The following is a 17,329-nucleotide window of genomic DNA, read 5'->3' as shown; positions in this document are numbered from 1 at the left end:
AAGACGAGACAGGTGCAAGCGACCGAGATGGCGCGGAGCTCAGGGTGCCATTACAAGCCGGAGCCTGGAATGTGCGCCTACACATCATATGGGCAATATGCGCGACATATTTACCCTACACATCATTTGCGCCATATGGAAATCTGTGCGCAGATTGAGGTCGATACGTATGTTATTATTGAAGAAGTGCAACAAAACTCTGCGGACTGGGTAGCTCGTTAAAGCAGGAGCATCACACCTCGAAAACATCAAAGCGTGCGTCAACTGTATTTTACGGCGGACATTGATATCTTCGCTGTGTGCAAGAGGCAATTACAAACGAAAATCCGAGGGACGTTTACACTACGTAGGTGACGTTAACTCGTCTAAGGTCTTTGTTCCATCGCACAAGAATAACGTGCGCAATCCTCGCCTTTCTATAGTTTCGTCAACGGGACATCACCGGTGTTCACAAGTTCTATACATCCCTCTCGCCCTTATATCGTGTTCCCTCCACGACTGCGCCGTTTCTCTTCGCATTTCAGTGCACGGCTACTCGCTTCAAATGCAGAATCTATCGAAGAAACAGAGCGAGAGCAGTCGTCTACACGGTACATACACACGAACTGCCGTGGGCGCGTGATCCGACGTAAAAGAAGCAAAAGCAAAAGTGCAACTACAAGACAGCGCAGTCATCACAACGCTCGAAAGCGTCTGCACCGAGCCGGCCTTTCGCTTCTCTTCTGCCCGGCGTCGTCGCCGATCGCCTTTTGTTCTCTCCACCCGACGGCGTCGAAGCCTTCGTTATCCGCGCGTTTCCTCTTGGCAACGTCGCGCAGGCAACTTTGTTCCGCATCGGCTCCGACGACCAAACGGCGGCGCCTCGTCCTCCCTTCTCCACGAGCCTGCTTCATGCACGCCACCAGCGATCGCCCCTTCGCCGTCGTCGCACCGCGCGTATACTTCCAGGACAAGTAAAAAAAAGTGGGCACCTGCCTGCCTGCCTCCACCGACAATAACCACGCACCGTCCACTGCTTCCGATCCCACTGCGAAAGCGTCGCGGCAGTTCCTTCATCCACTCCTTCCAGATACGGCCAGGCCGCGGCTGCTGTGTATACATGCTACACTTGCGAGATCGTGCGCTATACCGTTCAGTTCTCCCAACGAATGTCCCGAGAGTGCGCGTATGGATACGCGAGACGCTGCTGCGATGCGCTACGACGACGGGCAGAAAGCCTTGCGCGGAGCCACGTGCACTTAGCGACAAGAGGAACGCAGGCACAAGCGATTCTGACATTGCGCCGTGGAGTTTACGCATTTTCGATACCGCAGCGGCCCGTGACGAAGACCCGCTGGTCGCCGCCTGGTCATCGACGAAGCGTGAGCGGTCATCGCACTCGGAGAGCTCACGCTAATGATACGGCGAGATGCAAGGCGAATTTGCTCACCGTTGGTTCGTAATAGCGCCCGCCGCGTATTCTTTCTTGAGATCGCCTCCATTTCGCGCCTTCTTGCGTTAACCGCCTAATTGGTCATTTATGATCTGATCAAGCAGAGTAAAGGGGGCTGGCGTCGCGTGTTAGTTCATTCGTGTATTCTCGTAGCAATAGCACATGAATACTATACATAATCTCCCGATATGCGCAATATACATTCTTTTGCGGGGACTATGGTGATGCGTTTGCTTAGAGATTCAGCTGCGTTCAACTTCGATTCACGAGCACTCAGAAACGAAGCTCACTGGCCCTAGCACGCACGAAAAATCCGAGGGCCGCCGACATGTCGATATGGTTGGCTCAACATTAGGCGCGACAGCTCGCAAACAGAAACATCGGGCAAAGCACTTCCACGCCATCCGGCTCGTAACAATATATAACCGCGTGAGCGCCGATGCCACGTCACCCCAATTTGAAACAAGGCAGTCCGATCGACAATGCAAAGGCAAGCGTCAACTCTCAACACGACAGCAAGACTTAAAATGAATTTAAGGAGAACAGCGAGAATAAAATAACCCCTCTGCTATTGGGATTGTGGCTACGGCGCGCGACAACTGCAAACAAAGAGTACCAAATCGCTCCTTCTCATTTTCGGGGGATATACGCCATATATATACATATATATGGCTGCGAGACGACATTTCGTTCTAGTAAGGCAAGCCCAGAAAATGGGACGCGCAAATTTCTACAGCACTTTGATCATGTGATCAACACAGGATCAAAAGGTACGGTCAACAAAAGCTCGCGCGAGAGAGAGAGAGAGTGAGAAACGGGGGCACATCTTTATGAGTGGAATTCGCGCGCGCGCAACGGATTATGAGCTAAATCACCGACCATATACGACAGCGGCGTTTTCTCCGAACCGCAGGCAGTCGGCTTTATTTCCAGCGTGCGCGCGACGGCGGAGGCTACATACGCGTCGTCCCGAGCGTGGGATCCCTCTTCGCATATGCGCGCGCTCTTTCCTCCCTCGCCGTCGGCATCCATATCTCAGTCACCGCGGCGGTGCTATTGTCTTCGCGCCAAACCGGTCCCCCATCCTCCCGCGCGAGCAAACGAACTTTAGGGTCATCTGCGGGACTGCGCTGACACAAGAGGGCACGGAGAAAAAGAAAGAAGGAAAGGAAGCGGAGGCCTCCTATTACTGCTGATCTCACCCTCCCCCCTCAACCGACTCTCCGCGCAAATGAAAAGGTCCGCCACGCGTGGCAGTGTACGCGACGCGCTGTTCCCAATGTCCTTGCACGCATGCAGTGTGTCGCCGTTGAGTTCTCTCCTCGGTAGCTTCTTTTGTTTGACGTAAATTAAAGCCAGCTCATTCATTAGCGCTTTTACGACACGTCGCAGCAGCTGCACACTGCATGACGTTCATCGCGACAAAAGATAGAGGAGAGTCACCAGCGGCTGCGGCACTTTCCCTTCTAATTCCTGTAAAGTATGGGCGGGGATATTGCATGATGCTATTCCAATGCCAATCTATTTCGCGCCAGGCCAGTGGCCAAGGCCGAAATGAATCCGCCCGCGTTATCACAGAAATCGGCCGGCCGCGGGTGATAGCTGATAAGAAAGTATCGGGAGGAAGGAATCCTTGCGTTACAGCGGCCAAGCATGGTCTTGAGCTCAAAATGAACAAATGTATAAGCGGGAAATGCATCCGGACGACACCAGCGCTGTCCACCTCGTACAGTTCGCTCCCCAAACCGACAAGTACGTTAACAGGACTCCCTCGTTCTCCACGACGCACTCTTCGCAAAAGATGCGTGGCGTATATTGGGCAAGCAAGAGGTTGGCTCGCGATAGTCACGGCTGCCATGCGTACGCGCTGCACAAACGCTGCTATAACGCCACGTGGCATTCATCTCTGCCGCTGCGCGTGTTTGCCCACTCCTTGAAGAAGAGGAAACGCCGAGTTACACGAGCGAGCTGACGTCGGCGTGGCGGCGCGAGAAAGCCTCGTCGGTTGTCCGCCTCCCGCACCGTCGCACACAGCGGTGACAGTGTACCGGGAACCGCAGCAGGGAAGCGGGCGCTCGCTGCAGCCGTCACACACAGGCGGCCACCCGGTTCGACGAAGGGCAGAACGAACGGCCGCTTCTCCCGGTACGCGCCCTCGCACGCCAACACACGAGTCCGAGTCACGGGGGGAACAATTATTAAAAAGGAGGAAGAAGGCACCGACGTCGCAAGCCTTTGCAAACGGTGCGCTGCAAAGACTCGCGAAGCAGGCCTTTATCCTATGTTCAGAGTTTGAATTTGAAAGCAACGTCCGCGCTTCATCCATCCCTCGCACTCGTGTACGTTCCGACCTTTTCTGGTTCTTTTCTGGTACATCTCCGCCGCCGCCAGCTTCTCCTTACCAAGCGCCGTGTATGCCTCTTGATTCAGCTTCATGTCGCGGCCAAGGGGGACATATAACTTGCCGACGCGTTTTCACTGGTATCAGCCCGTTCGCCTATAATCAGCGGTTCCATAAACCTCGGCACTCCACGACCGCGCGGGGGCGCCTCACTCTATTAGCAGTTACCCACCACCCCGCTACCCTTGCAAACAAATGTTTTCGATCATAACAAGGTCCATTTTGCTAAAACAAACGCGATAAAGAAGGCCCCTTCAGCCTTTTTTACGCATGTTACACGGTGAGAGGAACAAATTGAATAACAGGAACAAACTCACTGATACAAAGAAGCGAAAATGTTAAGAAAGCAACGCGTTCGAACGGGAAGTGGGGGAAGACAAGGCTGGCTATAGGCGTACAGGCATGTCTGGTTAGGGAGGAGTGAACCCACCTGGTACTGGGGTGCCAGGCTGTACTTCATGCGGATGAACTTCTGCAGATGGCTTATGGTGAAGGCCGCCGGGCAGTTGAGGAAGCGCTTCGGAACCACCTCCTGTTCTCCACCGGAAGCGGTCAGTAGGGGGCACCAAGGGGCAGTAGGGAGAAAAGTATGGGGGATGAGGGGACGGGGGCAGAGAAAGAAGGAGACGCGAGTGAGTTACAATGGCCACCGACAACCACGCTTGGCCCCGAGCGCTGAACTTCACAGCTCCTCCCTCCCACGTGATACGCAAGCAAAAATGGAGAGGCTCGCGAAAAGTAAGCGCCATTATGCATTCGAAGGGCCAACGTCAGTGCGGTTAATACAGACCGAACCACCACTGATGAAACGTCAGAAGCTGATCACTGAACACTCGCGTTGGTGTGCTCTCGGAACAGAAAAGCCAAGGCGCATTTCCTATAGAACTCGTCGTCTTACTGCTTCTACGAGGAAAGTAATCTATAGTGAATACAAGGGCAAGCAGTGTGCATGCTTTCGTCGTCACGGCCCCCGGAACACATCACGCATCCCCCGCGGCATACACACGACTTCCCGGAGGACCAGCAATCGCCCCTCCAAGCGCGACCCCTTCTTGCCGCGTGGTCCGTGGCCCATCGATCGCGGGGCCCTGCGGCGCGAAACCACGGGGGGAGGGCCCTCCCTGCCTCGCGAGAAGGGGAAGCACAGCGCGCCCACTGCCCCAGCTGTAGCTTTCACCTGAAGAACAAACAGTACGCACAGCCACGGCATGTCCATCGTTCCCGCAACGAGTGTTTTCTTTTTTTTTTCGTCTCAACTGTGTGTGTACGTCTCTCAAAATTTTAAGATACGTTCCCGCAGCCACGCACGTGTCCGGAGTTCGCATGCAAATGCACTGACTACGCACTGCTATAGTGCACACTGCAAAAGTACAGAAACTTGAGGCCTAGAACATGTAACAGTGCGCGGGGACACAGTTTGCGTGCACGAATCTGTCTAAATGCGAAAACTTGTGCCGCACGTGTGAAAGGGTGAGCGATTTAGCAATGCATGGGTGTGACAGTCGATCTCCTTAACACAGAGCGAACAAGATGAATCCTTACCACATAGCTCAATTAAACGCCCTTCTCAGTGACAAGTGGACTACAAGTTAATAACAGTTTTACCCCGTTTGCCCTGTCTTTGTGGTAAGTATTTCGTAATGTATAGTTTCGCATGACACCAACCCAAGACTCCACGCGACTGTTCCCTACTATTGCTAGCTTCCAACCGTCCCAAGAGACGGCGTGAAGTGAGGGTTCACGAAACTGAAGCAGAAGTCAACACAGAATTGGCTAATGCGTTGAGCGGCGGAAGCCGTATACTTACCGTTTCACTTCCAGAGTCGGTAGACGTCCCTTTGCCCTTCTCACCAGATGTTTCCGCATGTTCTTGCTTGCTGCAAGAAATAAAACATACAAACAGCGTTCTTCAGTACAAGCGATGACCAAGTGTCGATGGCCGACACTGCGCTCTGAACAACGAAGGAGCGCTGAATAGTTCGTGTATAACGAGCGATCACCCACAAATTGAACTGGAACCTTATACTTGTAACTGTGCACGACGTGTGTTCCCTTCCCTGAAGCCAACGATGCAATGATAAACTGCACGCAGTACGGCCAAAGGCGCTGATGAAGTGGTCACAGGAACGCGACTGCGAGTAATGCATGTCCTCAATAATAATTAATGTATAACGCTAATAATAATAATAATTAATCTGTAACGCAAAACACGCATGACTGTGCTCGGCAACGAATCCAGCAATGGCAAGCGCCTGCGTGAAGAACCAGTCACTTCAGTATAGAGCATGCCAGCAACGACCATTGGATTCCACGAGGCACAGCACGGCCTACATTTGCGTCTCGCTCGAATTGTTGATGCCGCAGAAACATCCAACCTCTGCCAGAATGTATGGCGGCTCATGACCTACATTACAACGCAGTTTGCATATACCAGTCCTAGAAGTGAAGATGCGACATAGCTTTACGATGGACTGGGTGGCATAAGGGATGTCCCTCTCCATAAATTCGTAAGATCATCAGCATTAAGACGTTCGTTTCGATTTGAGGCAAACAAGTAAAGCGAAGAGCTACAGGCACGTTTAAGTCTGTCTGCGTCACAGTGGAATGAGCTGTACATTTCGATCTACGTTAAATGTTATTTACGGAAGTAAGAAAATAAGATGTCTACTGGCTAGCAAGTTTACGAAAACCTGTTAGTCTGAGCAAAGGCGGTTGCTGCTTTACTGCGCGGTGTAAAAATACTTGCACTGTTACATCAACGTGCCTGAAAAGACGCTACTCTTTTCTATCTCTACTTCTATTTTATGCTACTTATATTCTACTTCCGTCACTGCGGGCTGCGACAGACACAGCGCCCCGACAAAAGTACGTCTGTCAATTGGTCCGCGGAAAACGGAGAAATAACATGTTCTCGCCACATCCTGTGAAGGCTGATCGCAATACACTTTCTGTTTATTGAAAAATTTTTCGGAGTTATAAACATAGTTACAACCACGGTGCATCACTTTCACAGTCTTGGGCAAGAGCGCCAAACGCGTTAACAAGACTCCTTAACGTAGCCAAATTTACAGACCCAACAAACAATAGCGCTTAGCGCATGACATATAACCTGTCGAATGGTCTGCTTAACCGTGCCATCAGTAAACGTCTGAACCACTCGGCTTGGGCGCCGCCTCCAAGATAACAGTCCGCGTGCCCAAACGAATCAAGGAGGGCCGACGGTCGTCTTATCAGCGAACCCCTTCCAAAATGTGTACAGGCTTGTCGGCCGCCCGGCGTGACGTTACCGCTCAAAGCAGACAAGCCATGCTATCTAGATTGTGGTGGTTTAGTCAAGACGCTTATAGTTCGTCTGGTTGTTAGATCCGCAAACGCGGTCGCCGATAAGACGGCCACACAACAAAGTACGCTAATAGCGACAAGACGCGGGTGGCCGCGGCGACCTCTGAATCAAGCGCATACCACCTCGCCGACGCTTGGAAAAGCAGTGTCCAAACGGTGAAGGAGGCGGCAGCCGCCAACAACAACACATCGCGAGAGGGTAGGATATGAAGAGCACCCGCCCCCCTCCTCCCCCAGGACGCATTTTATATGGTCACAGCCCAATTGAGATAAACAGTCGCCCACTGCTCTTCTCGTCCCCTCTCCGCCGTTTAGCGAACAGCCACCGCTGCCGCGTGCCTGGCGCGAAAACGCCGGCGCTGCTGCCGACAGCAATGGGATACGTGCGAGCTCACGCACAAGCATCGCCGTCTGCAGTACACACCGCGGACGCCAGCGCACGCACGCACGCTTTTATAGCAGCCACGCTTACTCTCTGTGCAAGGCTGTGGAGGGGGAGACAGAGAGAAAACACGCCTAAGGCAGCAGGGATGAAGATACGAAAACACGGCAGGAGGAGGACGGAGAACGATAGAACGCGGCTTAGTTTTGAGAGAGCCGCGGGGGCGCCACGCGGTGTCCGTCGGAGCTTCGCGGCAGGGTGGATCGATCGCGGCTCGTTTCCCACTCGGCACCCGCCAGCAGCGGCGGCGGCAGCTATGCGGGTGGGGGGAAAGAGCACGGGGGGATCGATTGAATGAAATGCGGACGTCAACGTCATGACACCTACTCAATGACGTCAGATATTGCGCAACTACGACAAACACCTCAACGCGTGACGTGCCTCAGCGGATATGTGCGCTTCCGAGTGGCGTCAACGCTTGCGTCACTGGCGCGCGAGCGGGCCGGCCGCCGTCACATCGTGTTGAGACGCATCCAAAGCGGCTACTATTCCAGGAAGCACAAACAAATTCGGAACGCATTTTGTCGAGCGACTTCACGCGTTCGTTGCGTACTTAGTGACGTCCTTTCTTTTTCCCCTCTTTTGTTTTTCCAGCACGGATGACAAACGTACGTTCAAGGTGTGCATCGGGCTATCGTTAAGCGCGAAATTAAAGAATAAAAAGAAGTACAGACAGAAATAACGTCGGTGTAAGGAATATTTTATAAGGTTGTCAAAATTACAGCGATGCACTTATATGTCAACGGTGTGCGTTCAACGTGGTATGTCAACGGTGAACGGCAATCGTTCTGCAATCTCTAGCTGTATAGCTACGAGAATCTCAGGATCAGCGGGCAACAGTGGATTTTACCACCGCACACGCTGGAGTGACTCGTTCAAACCGTTCAAAGTGTGAATGTGACTGCGTGAATGCGACTGTGAAAGACATGGCTGTATTAATCTATTTCTACATCTGTACATCTTCGTGGGCTGGACCAGCGCACAGCGGATGCGAAGATGTCGCTTACCCCGTGCTGTACTCCAGGGAGAGGCTGATGGTGTCGTCGGGGCTGAAGATGAGCCGGCTGGAGCCGTCCACGATTCCCCGATCTTCGGCACAAGTCACGTTCGTGTCTGCACGACGAAACGGTCGATGCCAATCAAACAAAACGATGTGCGACAATAAACAGTGAGAAACGTTTGCGACCCACAGGGAAGGGTCGCGAGTGTTTGGCCTCCGAATGCTATACGGCGAGTTACTCAAAACACATCACATGCAGTCCCTTCCGACATTACCAGCAAATTGACGGCGGTGACGACGCGAACACGTCACCCTCGCTGTGGGGCCAAGCGAGGTCGATTTCGAGGACAAGTGTACAGTGCATTCTGCAAACGTACGTGAATGGCTATTGGATGACAAGCGTTATCCGGCGTACATGAAACTAACGGCGACTCGAGCTAATAGGACTGGCGCCCCACATGGACAATTAAAGAAAAGATGGGCGCGCGTGGTGACCAAGCACCCTCTATACAAGAGAGAACTCTCACACGCCCGCTGCCGTCGGTTTGCACAGCAGCACGTCACGACCGACAACACCTTTGTAGACGTACAGACTTCACGTGAAATGTAGCGAATGCGGTTTCCCACACATCTCGGTGTTCGCGACCTTAACAAGGAGATGTTCATCACGCGCTACTAACATAACAAAAGAGAACGGAAAAAAGAATGTAGAAAATAAACCAAGTGTGCCGCCTGACGCCACTCCGCCACTCTATCGTCCATGCTGCTGTTCTGATGCAAATCTTTGCATACTCTCTCCTCCGTACCTGACACTGAGCGTTCGCTTTTATCGCCAACTCTAGTATGCCGTTTCCAAACTTGTACTACATATAGGAACGCGCGAGCAACGTGCTCGAATGTTCCGAGTCAGCAGTTATACGAACGCTTACCGTTCTCTGGGTGCTTCTCGTAGAAGTCACGCCTCTTCTTCATTTCCTCTGCAGAGAGAGAAAAATACACACACACACACATATATACATATTTTCGTTCTTTACAACAAGGTGGGATTTCTCGCAACCACTTCTGCCAAAACAACAGCCTATATACCGCACACCACCGCAACTGACCCTGCGCGTGTATACGCAGCTGGGCTCCTGAAGGGGGCAACCGCAGGGCACGCAATTCCATGGCATGCTTCCAACTCGGCACATGCACGAGAATCTATTATACCCGGCGCGTAATGCTGCCATTGAAATCCATGACTGAAGCGCGTTCTGCGTATTGGAGCGACATTTAAACTATGATCGCGTGGAATCTCTTTCAGCCACAATCCCAACGGGGTCATCGCGAACGAACTCTTGTTACAGAGTAGCAGACACCGCGCAGGAAATGGGTAGGAAACATATGCTCCTCGTGGCTGCCGCTTAATGCATTCCAAAGCGTTTCCAACGCTTCGAAGAGAACTCTTGACATCGGCCTTCCGAGACTCTGGAATACCAGCATAGGCGTAACGGCATCCCACCACAGAATATACATACAGATTCATTCTAAATCATTCCTAATGAGTTTCTATAACTTTTCTTTTTCTCTTCTCTCTGTGATGTTCAATAGGATGTACGATTTTTGTAAGGGCGTGTTATTGTGAGATGTGGAACAGCTTGTAAGATGCACCGAAATGTTGCGCCGACGGTCGGGCGGAACCGCACGCCCGTGTAGCAAAGCGCGAGCACCGACCCCTCATCTAGAGGTACAGGGCAAGATAAGTCAATGGCGGATAGTAAGGTACAGACAAGTCGATTGAAGTCGCTATATATGTAACATGCTGCTGCATGCCTCGCTATCGGTGCGCGTTTTCGCAGGCACAGTCTTTTATACAGCAACGTCTTCTTACTCTGGTAAAGTCCAGGAACAACCTTGTACACAATATCCTGGAGGGTCTTGTCAAGCCTGCAAACAAACAAGCAAGGATATGCACAACATTCCGATGCTAACTAGACTACATTAAGGGTACATTATAAAAGAAAACGGGTTTCGAAAAACGTCATGAAAGATACATTTACATATTTATATTTACAGGCTCCGATTTCTCATGCAGTACAAGGACTATATATGCCTAATCGCTAGCTGCGTCAGCATTCGCGTCGCTGCATGCACTGGCGGGAGCAAACACGAAAAGCTATGGCAATTGCGTTACGAAAAAGAAAAAAATAACAGGAAAGAAACCTCGTGCACCGTGTGCCAAGTTTCGTAAGCATTACGCCACAGTTAATGAAAAGCGCATTACACGGCACAGCAAAGCCACAGGGTTCTGACGCGTAACGTGCAATTACGCATAGCCAGCGATACGTTGCGAGGGCTGCCGTGCAGCAATCGGTGACGTTTGTTAACAGGAGCCACGGACTCGCACGCTACTCAAAACATATTTTAATATAATACACTCATTGACGTTCTGTAGATTTCGTACTGAGCTTCTGTAGGTTTGAATAAACTTTGTTAATAGAATTTTATCACAATTCAATTTACACATTTGTAAAGGCAACAGCGCGCTACATGATGCAGTAACACGCAACCACTGTTGCCGTCGGCAACAGGAAATGTACAATGACTTGCTTTTTTCTGTACGTCACGCCCGAGTGCTTATGCTTACCCCTGACATGCGAAACGGGGCAAATCCGTTTGTATTGCGTGCGCAAAGCAATCTCGAGCGCGCAAGCTCACGAGAAAAAAAAATTTAAAAAAAGAATGAGTGGTCCTTACCGAATGGATTGATGCGGCTTTGTCTTGTGCACTGGAACGTCGCAGATGGGGCACAGATGACTGGTTGCCAGGAATTGCACGATGCACACCTTGCAGACTGCAGCACGGGGCGATGGGTGTAAAGGAAAGGAAGGTGATCATCGCATCTACTTATTTACAGCGTCCAAGAAAAGGGGCTATCTTTGTATAGTGCATGCAGGACTGTGAACTGTCAATGACAAGTTGTGGAACGACTACTATACGGGCCAAGTGCAGAGGCGTCCTATCTACACTTACCAGAGGTTTAGTTTGCCTGCCCGGTATTACATTATACGAATGTAGAAGAAAAAAAAAAAGCTAGTTGAGACGTGACAGCTGTAGTTATAGAGTGGTCATCCTCAGAACAAAGCGCCAACAAACGAGAGACGTAGTAAAGCGTACAAACACCGGTGTTTATTTGCTCTATACTGCGTCCCTTGGCACTCTGTCCTGCACGATGATGATGTTATACAAAACTCGCGCCCAGGTTTCGGTTATTTACCAGTGACATAGCTAGTCGTTTGCGGGAGAACTCTCTACGTCCGATTTGACTTGAGGCACTTCCTATACATTTCCGCGGTATCAACCTGCGAGTTCCTAGGTCATGTATCGCACAGCCTTTTCTTGTGCTCATCGTGCCCTGAGTAAAGACGGAGCGAAGTGGAGACTGGCGCGCGCTCCTTGTGCAGAACAAACGTTACCGCGCGATATCCATGTCGGCTTATAATGCCGAAGTTTCAGGCGCCTTCTCTGACATGTGAAATTAACGCGACGAACACTTCAGCCAGGCCGCCCACAAACCTTCAATACTGGACGAGGTCCACCGCCAAACACGCTGCATGAGTTTGCTGATATTGCCTCTTTTCTCGTACAGTTTGAGGCGGAGCGTTAAGTTTAGCTAACGAGCTCGTGAAGACTACAAGCACGCCTACACGATCACTATTCTGTTCATCACCTGCCCTGTATAATCCCACGCCGTTACTTTCTCGTTCACCTGTACGGTTGCGCCAAAAATTAAAATGTATATATATATATATATATATATATGCACATATATACTCACATGAGTGTAGGCACTCAACGAGGGTCGTGGCGTTCACCAGGTAGCCGCCGCACAGGACGCACGTGATGACCGAGTTGAGGTCAGCCAGCCTCGCGCCCGGCATCGTTCGCCTGAGGCAGCCCACCAACCCTGCACAGACACATATTGAACACGTCACCACAACGCGCGGGCCACGTGGGCTGTGCGCGCCTACGGCTCCTTCACCATTTAGCCAAAACTTGGGGTCTCGCTCTGCTTTTTTCGTCGTGTCGTCCGAGGGTCGCACAATGGCGCTGGCCGGAGGGCGAATAAAAAGCAAAATGGAGCGCCGATGCGATAGCGCAACCCTGCCGGTCGCGAGCAGCCCAGCACGTGTTTCACGCACGTGGCTGCATTCGTCACGTGACTAAACCGGGCGCCATCTGCAGGAACACATCGGAGCGCAGACAGACGCCGCGCTTTTCAAAAAGCGCGACGGGATTGACAACTTAAGCGCCGAGAATGGCAAAATTCATAGCGATAAATGTGCGCCCCAAGATTATGACTACAGCCGAAACGTTTAGGCATGAGGGCTATAACTCTGACGGCAGCCCTTACGGATGGAGGCACAATACCTTCAGTATTCCAGTATAACGTCCTATAAAGCAACACAGCCGCCATGAGACATGTGCTAATAAGGACTCCGGATCGCTAGGAGGAAAAGCGCAGGACCGCATTTTGCGACCATTCTTATGCAATTCCATTCAGATTCTACGCTTATCATCCACCGCACCCAGTGCTTTCCCCCGGCGATGACGGCGGCGTGGTGGCGTGCAAGTCAATGCCGCGGAGCTGGGAGAACCGGCAAAAATAAAATAATACATAAACAAAGAAGCCATTACACCACCACGGCGTGAAAGACGGCGTACGTTATTGCGCGAGCAGCCATGAAACAGGCAAGTGCCACGCAACGGTCGCATGCATGCACAAACGTGCGCACCGCACTCGATTTCTGGCCGCATTTCTTTCGTGGCGCTTGTTTCGCTCCAAACGGCGCAGGCAGTTTCCGGACATCCAAGATGGTGCTGTCGTAGCTCGCGAGGTTACAGTGTACTAGAAGTGGTAAGGTGGACTACTCGCTTTTCCTCTAAACAAAACATTTACGCTACACCAATGGGCAACCATCACTCAAGTTTCACGTGCCATCAGCAGCACCGTAACACACAGCCTAGCGAGAGGTAGACACAGTTTCCAGTAGCACATGCAGTGATTTTGTGTCAGCAAATTCACCGATCGTCTTGAGACACTTTTCACAACTCCTAACATGACAGGGAACCGAGGTGCTAGCATGTAGCAGCGCATGTGCTCAACGCAACGCGCATGGCCGTGTACAGAACTTGGCTGGGCGCATCGGGCTTAGCAAACTTCGATGCAGGCGCGCGTTTCCTATCGTTAAATATGTCGTGCCGTCTTCGTAGCCTCCCTACCGGACGGTGCCAGCCTATTTTAGTTACACATGAAAACTGTCGCAGCGCCTACCGGCCAGCGCTGGTTCCCCATAGAAACTTTCTCGTCGATCCACAAGTATACCTGGATGGCGGCCGCCCGAAGAATCTGTCCCAACTGTTTCTAGCAGTCATTTCGTCCGCGACACTGCGCCGCAAGGAAATGCGAACACGTCTCAAGGTCGCCCGGTCCGTCAGCCAGCGCGCACTGAAGCTCGGAAAAAATTTTCGGGTGCATCTTCCCCCCCACTTCCCCGAGGCAATTACGCGCGCGCGCCGCATATGAAAACAAAACCGCGGTGCGCGCAAGCGCGACATCATCTTTCGTGTTTTCTTCCTCCCTCCCGCTTTCTCTTACCGTCCGCCGCGATTCTCTCCTACTTTTTCTTTTTTCCTTCTCTTTCCTGCACCGAGCGACGCGACCACCCGAAGGCAGCGCACTGCGCACATAGAGCACGCGCGGTGGTGCGGTTACAGTAGTGCGGTAGTCTATACGTCGTTCGGTGTGACAAGGCGCCGCGAAGTCATTTGTCTCACAGCGATGTTGTCTTTTTTTTTTTTTTCGTTTTCTTTCCTGCTCACCCCGCGCTTCTCAGAGCGCCCACAAAAAAGACCGACCGGCGGACTTCGGCGGCCGTACTCCCTTCTCTCTCTCTCTCTCCCTCTCTTCCGGGCGGTAGCCTCCAATATGACGACGAACGCGCAACGAGGAAGCTGTGCCACGTCGCCTCGTCCAACCCAGCCCGTTGGTCATGCCCGCTTGGCGCGAGCGTTCCCGTCTCCCTGTTTTCCGTCGTTCTCGCGCGAACGGTTAAAGGCTACTCCTCGGGGCCCCCACAGTGGCCGCCGCCATACCGCGGCAACGAATGCTTCTCGCAAAGACACGTCATAAAACCGGCGAGGCCGTCGAAATAAACCTACTTGTACGCACCCGGGGCGTCGAGATGGCTTCATGAGCGGCCTTGGTATGCCGATGGTGTTCGTTCCACCGTTAACCGCAGAGGCCTATCTTTGCCAGATGACGACGTTTGGCCTCATAGTGCCCAGAATAGTGCGAGGTCGAGCGGACGCGAATAGGTAACCTACGAACCGCTGGTTCCTATAATCGACGGCCGCAAGGAACGTGCCCGGCGCGGCGTCACTGCCTCTTTTCGTGAGGCCCAGCGCACGCGGTAATATCCAGGCCGATGTGTCTTCCACGTGTCTAGCCGCTGCTTTAAAGGGACTAACCAATTTTCATGGTACCCACCTTTTTAGTGCAATGTAAAGCTTACCGGCCAGAGCGTCTAATCATGAAGTAGTAACGCGGAAAGCGCCGTGGAACATTTTTTATCATAATTTTTCTATCTGCGGTGAGGATGAAGTCCTTCACTGGAAGCATGCTGAAAACTGTGATAGCTGAGCACGATAGCGATTATAGGCCGGCACTAGTGGGAGGCAGACGACAAGTGCGGCCGTAAGTGTGAGAAAGTATTTTGTTTATGAAGTCGATGTTCCTGCGATTGATGCTTTCCAAAGTGTTAAAGTATTTCTGCGAGAATAGGTACGCTTTCTTTTTCGTTTCTTGTGCAACTAATTTGGTATTTCACTAGTCAAAACGAAACCAAGCGCACGGAAAACGAAACGACACTTTTACACGTAATACGCGGTTCGTGTTGCTGTAGCCAAGCGTGCGCTTCTGATTTCCGATGTCGTATCTCGAAGACCTGATCGAGCCGGAACAAAGGCCTTTAGCTCGCATGCGTGCTCAGAATTTAGATCCCTACGAAGTAGCACCCGAACGCCATGCTTCGATGGACGAAAGCGGTAGCGGAAGCGACGAATCCGACTTTGCACGATAGACCACCCGTCTCCGCCACAAGCAGCGCGCCTTGAGAATGCCGATTGGTAAATGCTCACTCACACTAGGCCAACCCGACACCGATTTCGGTCTGCCGCCTGTAAGCGACAGCGTTTTTTCGTTCGTGTCGGCGCCTGTGTCACGCTCGTTAGATACGGAGATGTTTCCTGCACCTGCTTCGAGTTCCCCCGGACCACATCGAATCGCAGCACATTCCAGAGGATCGCTCGAGCCAACAAGTTCACGTGCCAACAAGTTCGTACGCCGCGGTAGCTATTCAATGCTTGAGTTTTCCAGAAAACGAAGGGATCGCCCGGCATTGTTGCAAGGAAAGTGGGTCCCGAAACAAGACGGCTGTGATGTACCGGAAGGCCTGGCAGCGTCGCACCGGTCGCCTTTGAAGAAGGCATTTGCCACCACAGCGTGGCCGTACCACCGGGAGCAGGTGCAGGTGGTACGGACAATGGAGCCCAATCATCCCCCCCTTCTCCGCCTTTGAAGAGAGCATTGCACCACAGCAAGGCAAGACCGCGGAGAGCCGCCGGGTGTGACATCACCGCACGGGTGCCTACCATTGGCCGAAGGTGGCGTCATCGGAGCGGACTCTCCCATTGGCCGAACATGATGCGACTTCCAGTCCTCGAAGGGTTTAAAAAGAAGCATTCCAGAGAGACCAGAGCATTCCCTGATTGAACTCTCTCGAACTTCTTGCCGCGGGCCGCAGCGTCCGAGTTGCTGCCGGCCCGTAATGACTGTACGACTGTTACTTGACTCTCACCTCTCTGTATATAATGTAAAATAAACCTCCCAAGTTTGGTTTTCATCCCGAAGTCCCGTCCTCAACCCCTACACGCTGTACCGACGCCGCGGCAATCTGCCGACGGTCGGCGGATAGATCGGCGTTGATACAGTGTAACAGAGGCGCCGACACGAAGGTTAAAAAACGCACCCATTTACGGCGCAACTCGTCGATCGCATCTTGTATCGCAGGGAGATCATAAAACTCTGGGTACTTGCAGACTCGTACTATACTCGCGCGCGTGCAACAGCATGCATGTGGGACGACGCGAGCGCCGCTCGTCAGCGTGGACTTTCTTTACTTCGTAGTACACGTAGAATAAAGCGCAAGTGTCTAATAACATACTAACTGCAATTTTAAGAAATACTTATACTGTACTTAATGACAGTCGACTTACGTACAGTTACGTCTTTACTACATTTCGAAGTATCAAGATTTCACCGCCAGGCCTCGCCGCTTACTGGTTTTTCTGACTTTGCCAATTTAAAATTATACTTCATACTTAAATCCCGAACAGCGTGCCGGATTCTATCACTATAAATTATGGTCGTTTCATTTCCGTCTCACAACACATTCTGGCCAGTTGTCATTCCCTTTAAATAACGTAACCAGAATAAACGAATGCAGTCAGACCTCGAACAGAACACAAACATCGCGCGCCATGAAACACGACACCGCATATCGAAGGTATGCCCAAATGCGTTTCCCGTTGTTGCTGCTTTAGCCTAAACTGGCAGATACACTGCGTCCGCTGGCTCTTTAGTGAATAGCATATATGCAGTGTGTCCCAGCT

General features: G+C 51.9%; 1 protein-coding gene across 2 annotated transcripts in view; it reads right to left on the bottom strand.

The window, feature by feature from the left end:
- The window catches only part of LOC126542399 (uncharacterized), a 65,307-nt gene that overhangs the window by 7,968 nt on the left and 40,010 nt on the right, over positions 1 to 17,329 (bottom strand). Inside the window, exons 2-8 of one of the 2 annotated variants that reach the window (XM_050189455.3) lie at positions 12,435 to 12,563; positions 11,354 to 11,450; positions 10,488 to 10,543; positions 9,547 to 9,594; positions 8,625 to 8,730; positions 5,641 to 5,710; positions 4,264 to 4,365 (exon numbers count right to left, since the gene is read on the bottom strand). In XM_050189455.3, the coding sequence (XP_050045412.1) occupies positions 4,264 to 4,365; positions 5,641 to 5,710; positions 8,625 to 8,730; positions 9,547 to 9,594; positions 10,488 to 10,543; positions 11,354 to 11,450; positions 12,435 to 12,537 (582 nt within the window). In that variant the 5' untranslated portion in view covers positions 12,538 to 12,563. Of the gene's footprint in view, positions 1 to 4,263; positions 4,366 to 5,640; positions 5,711 to 8,624; positions 8,731 to 9,546; positions 9,595 to 10,487; positions 10,544 to 11,353; positions 11,867 to 12,434; positions 12,564 to 17,329 lie in introns of those variants that run through there. The other variant, XM_055077228.2, reaches the window with a different exon arrangement.

This window comes from Dermacentor andersoni, chromosome 2 (genome assembly GCF_023375885.2).
Source record: "Dermacentor andersoni chromosome 2, qqDerAnde1_hic_scaffold, whole genome shotgun sequence".
In the NCBI taxonomy this organism is placed as follows: domain Eukaryota; kingdom Metazoa; phylum Arthropoda; class Arachnida; order Ixodida; family Ixodidae; genus Dermacentor; species Dermacentor andersoni.
This window is presented reverse-complemented; position numbering and strand designations above follow the sequence as displayed.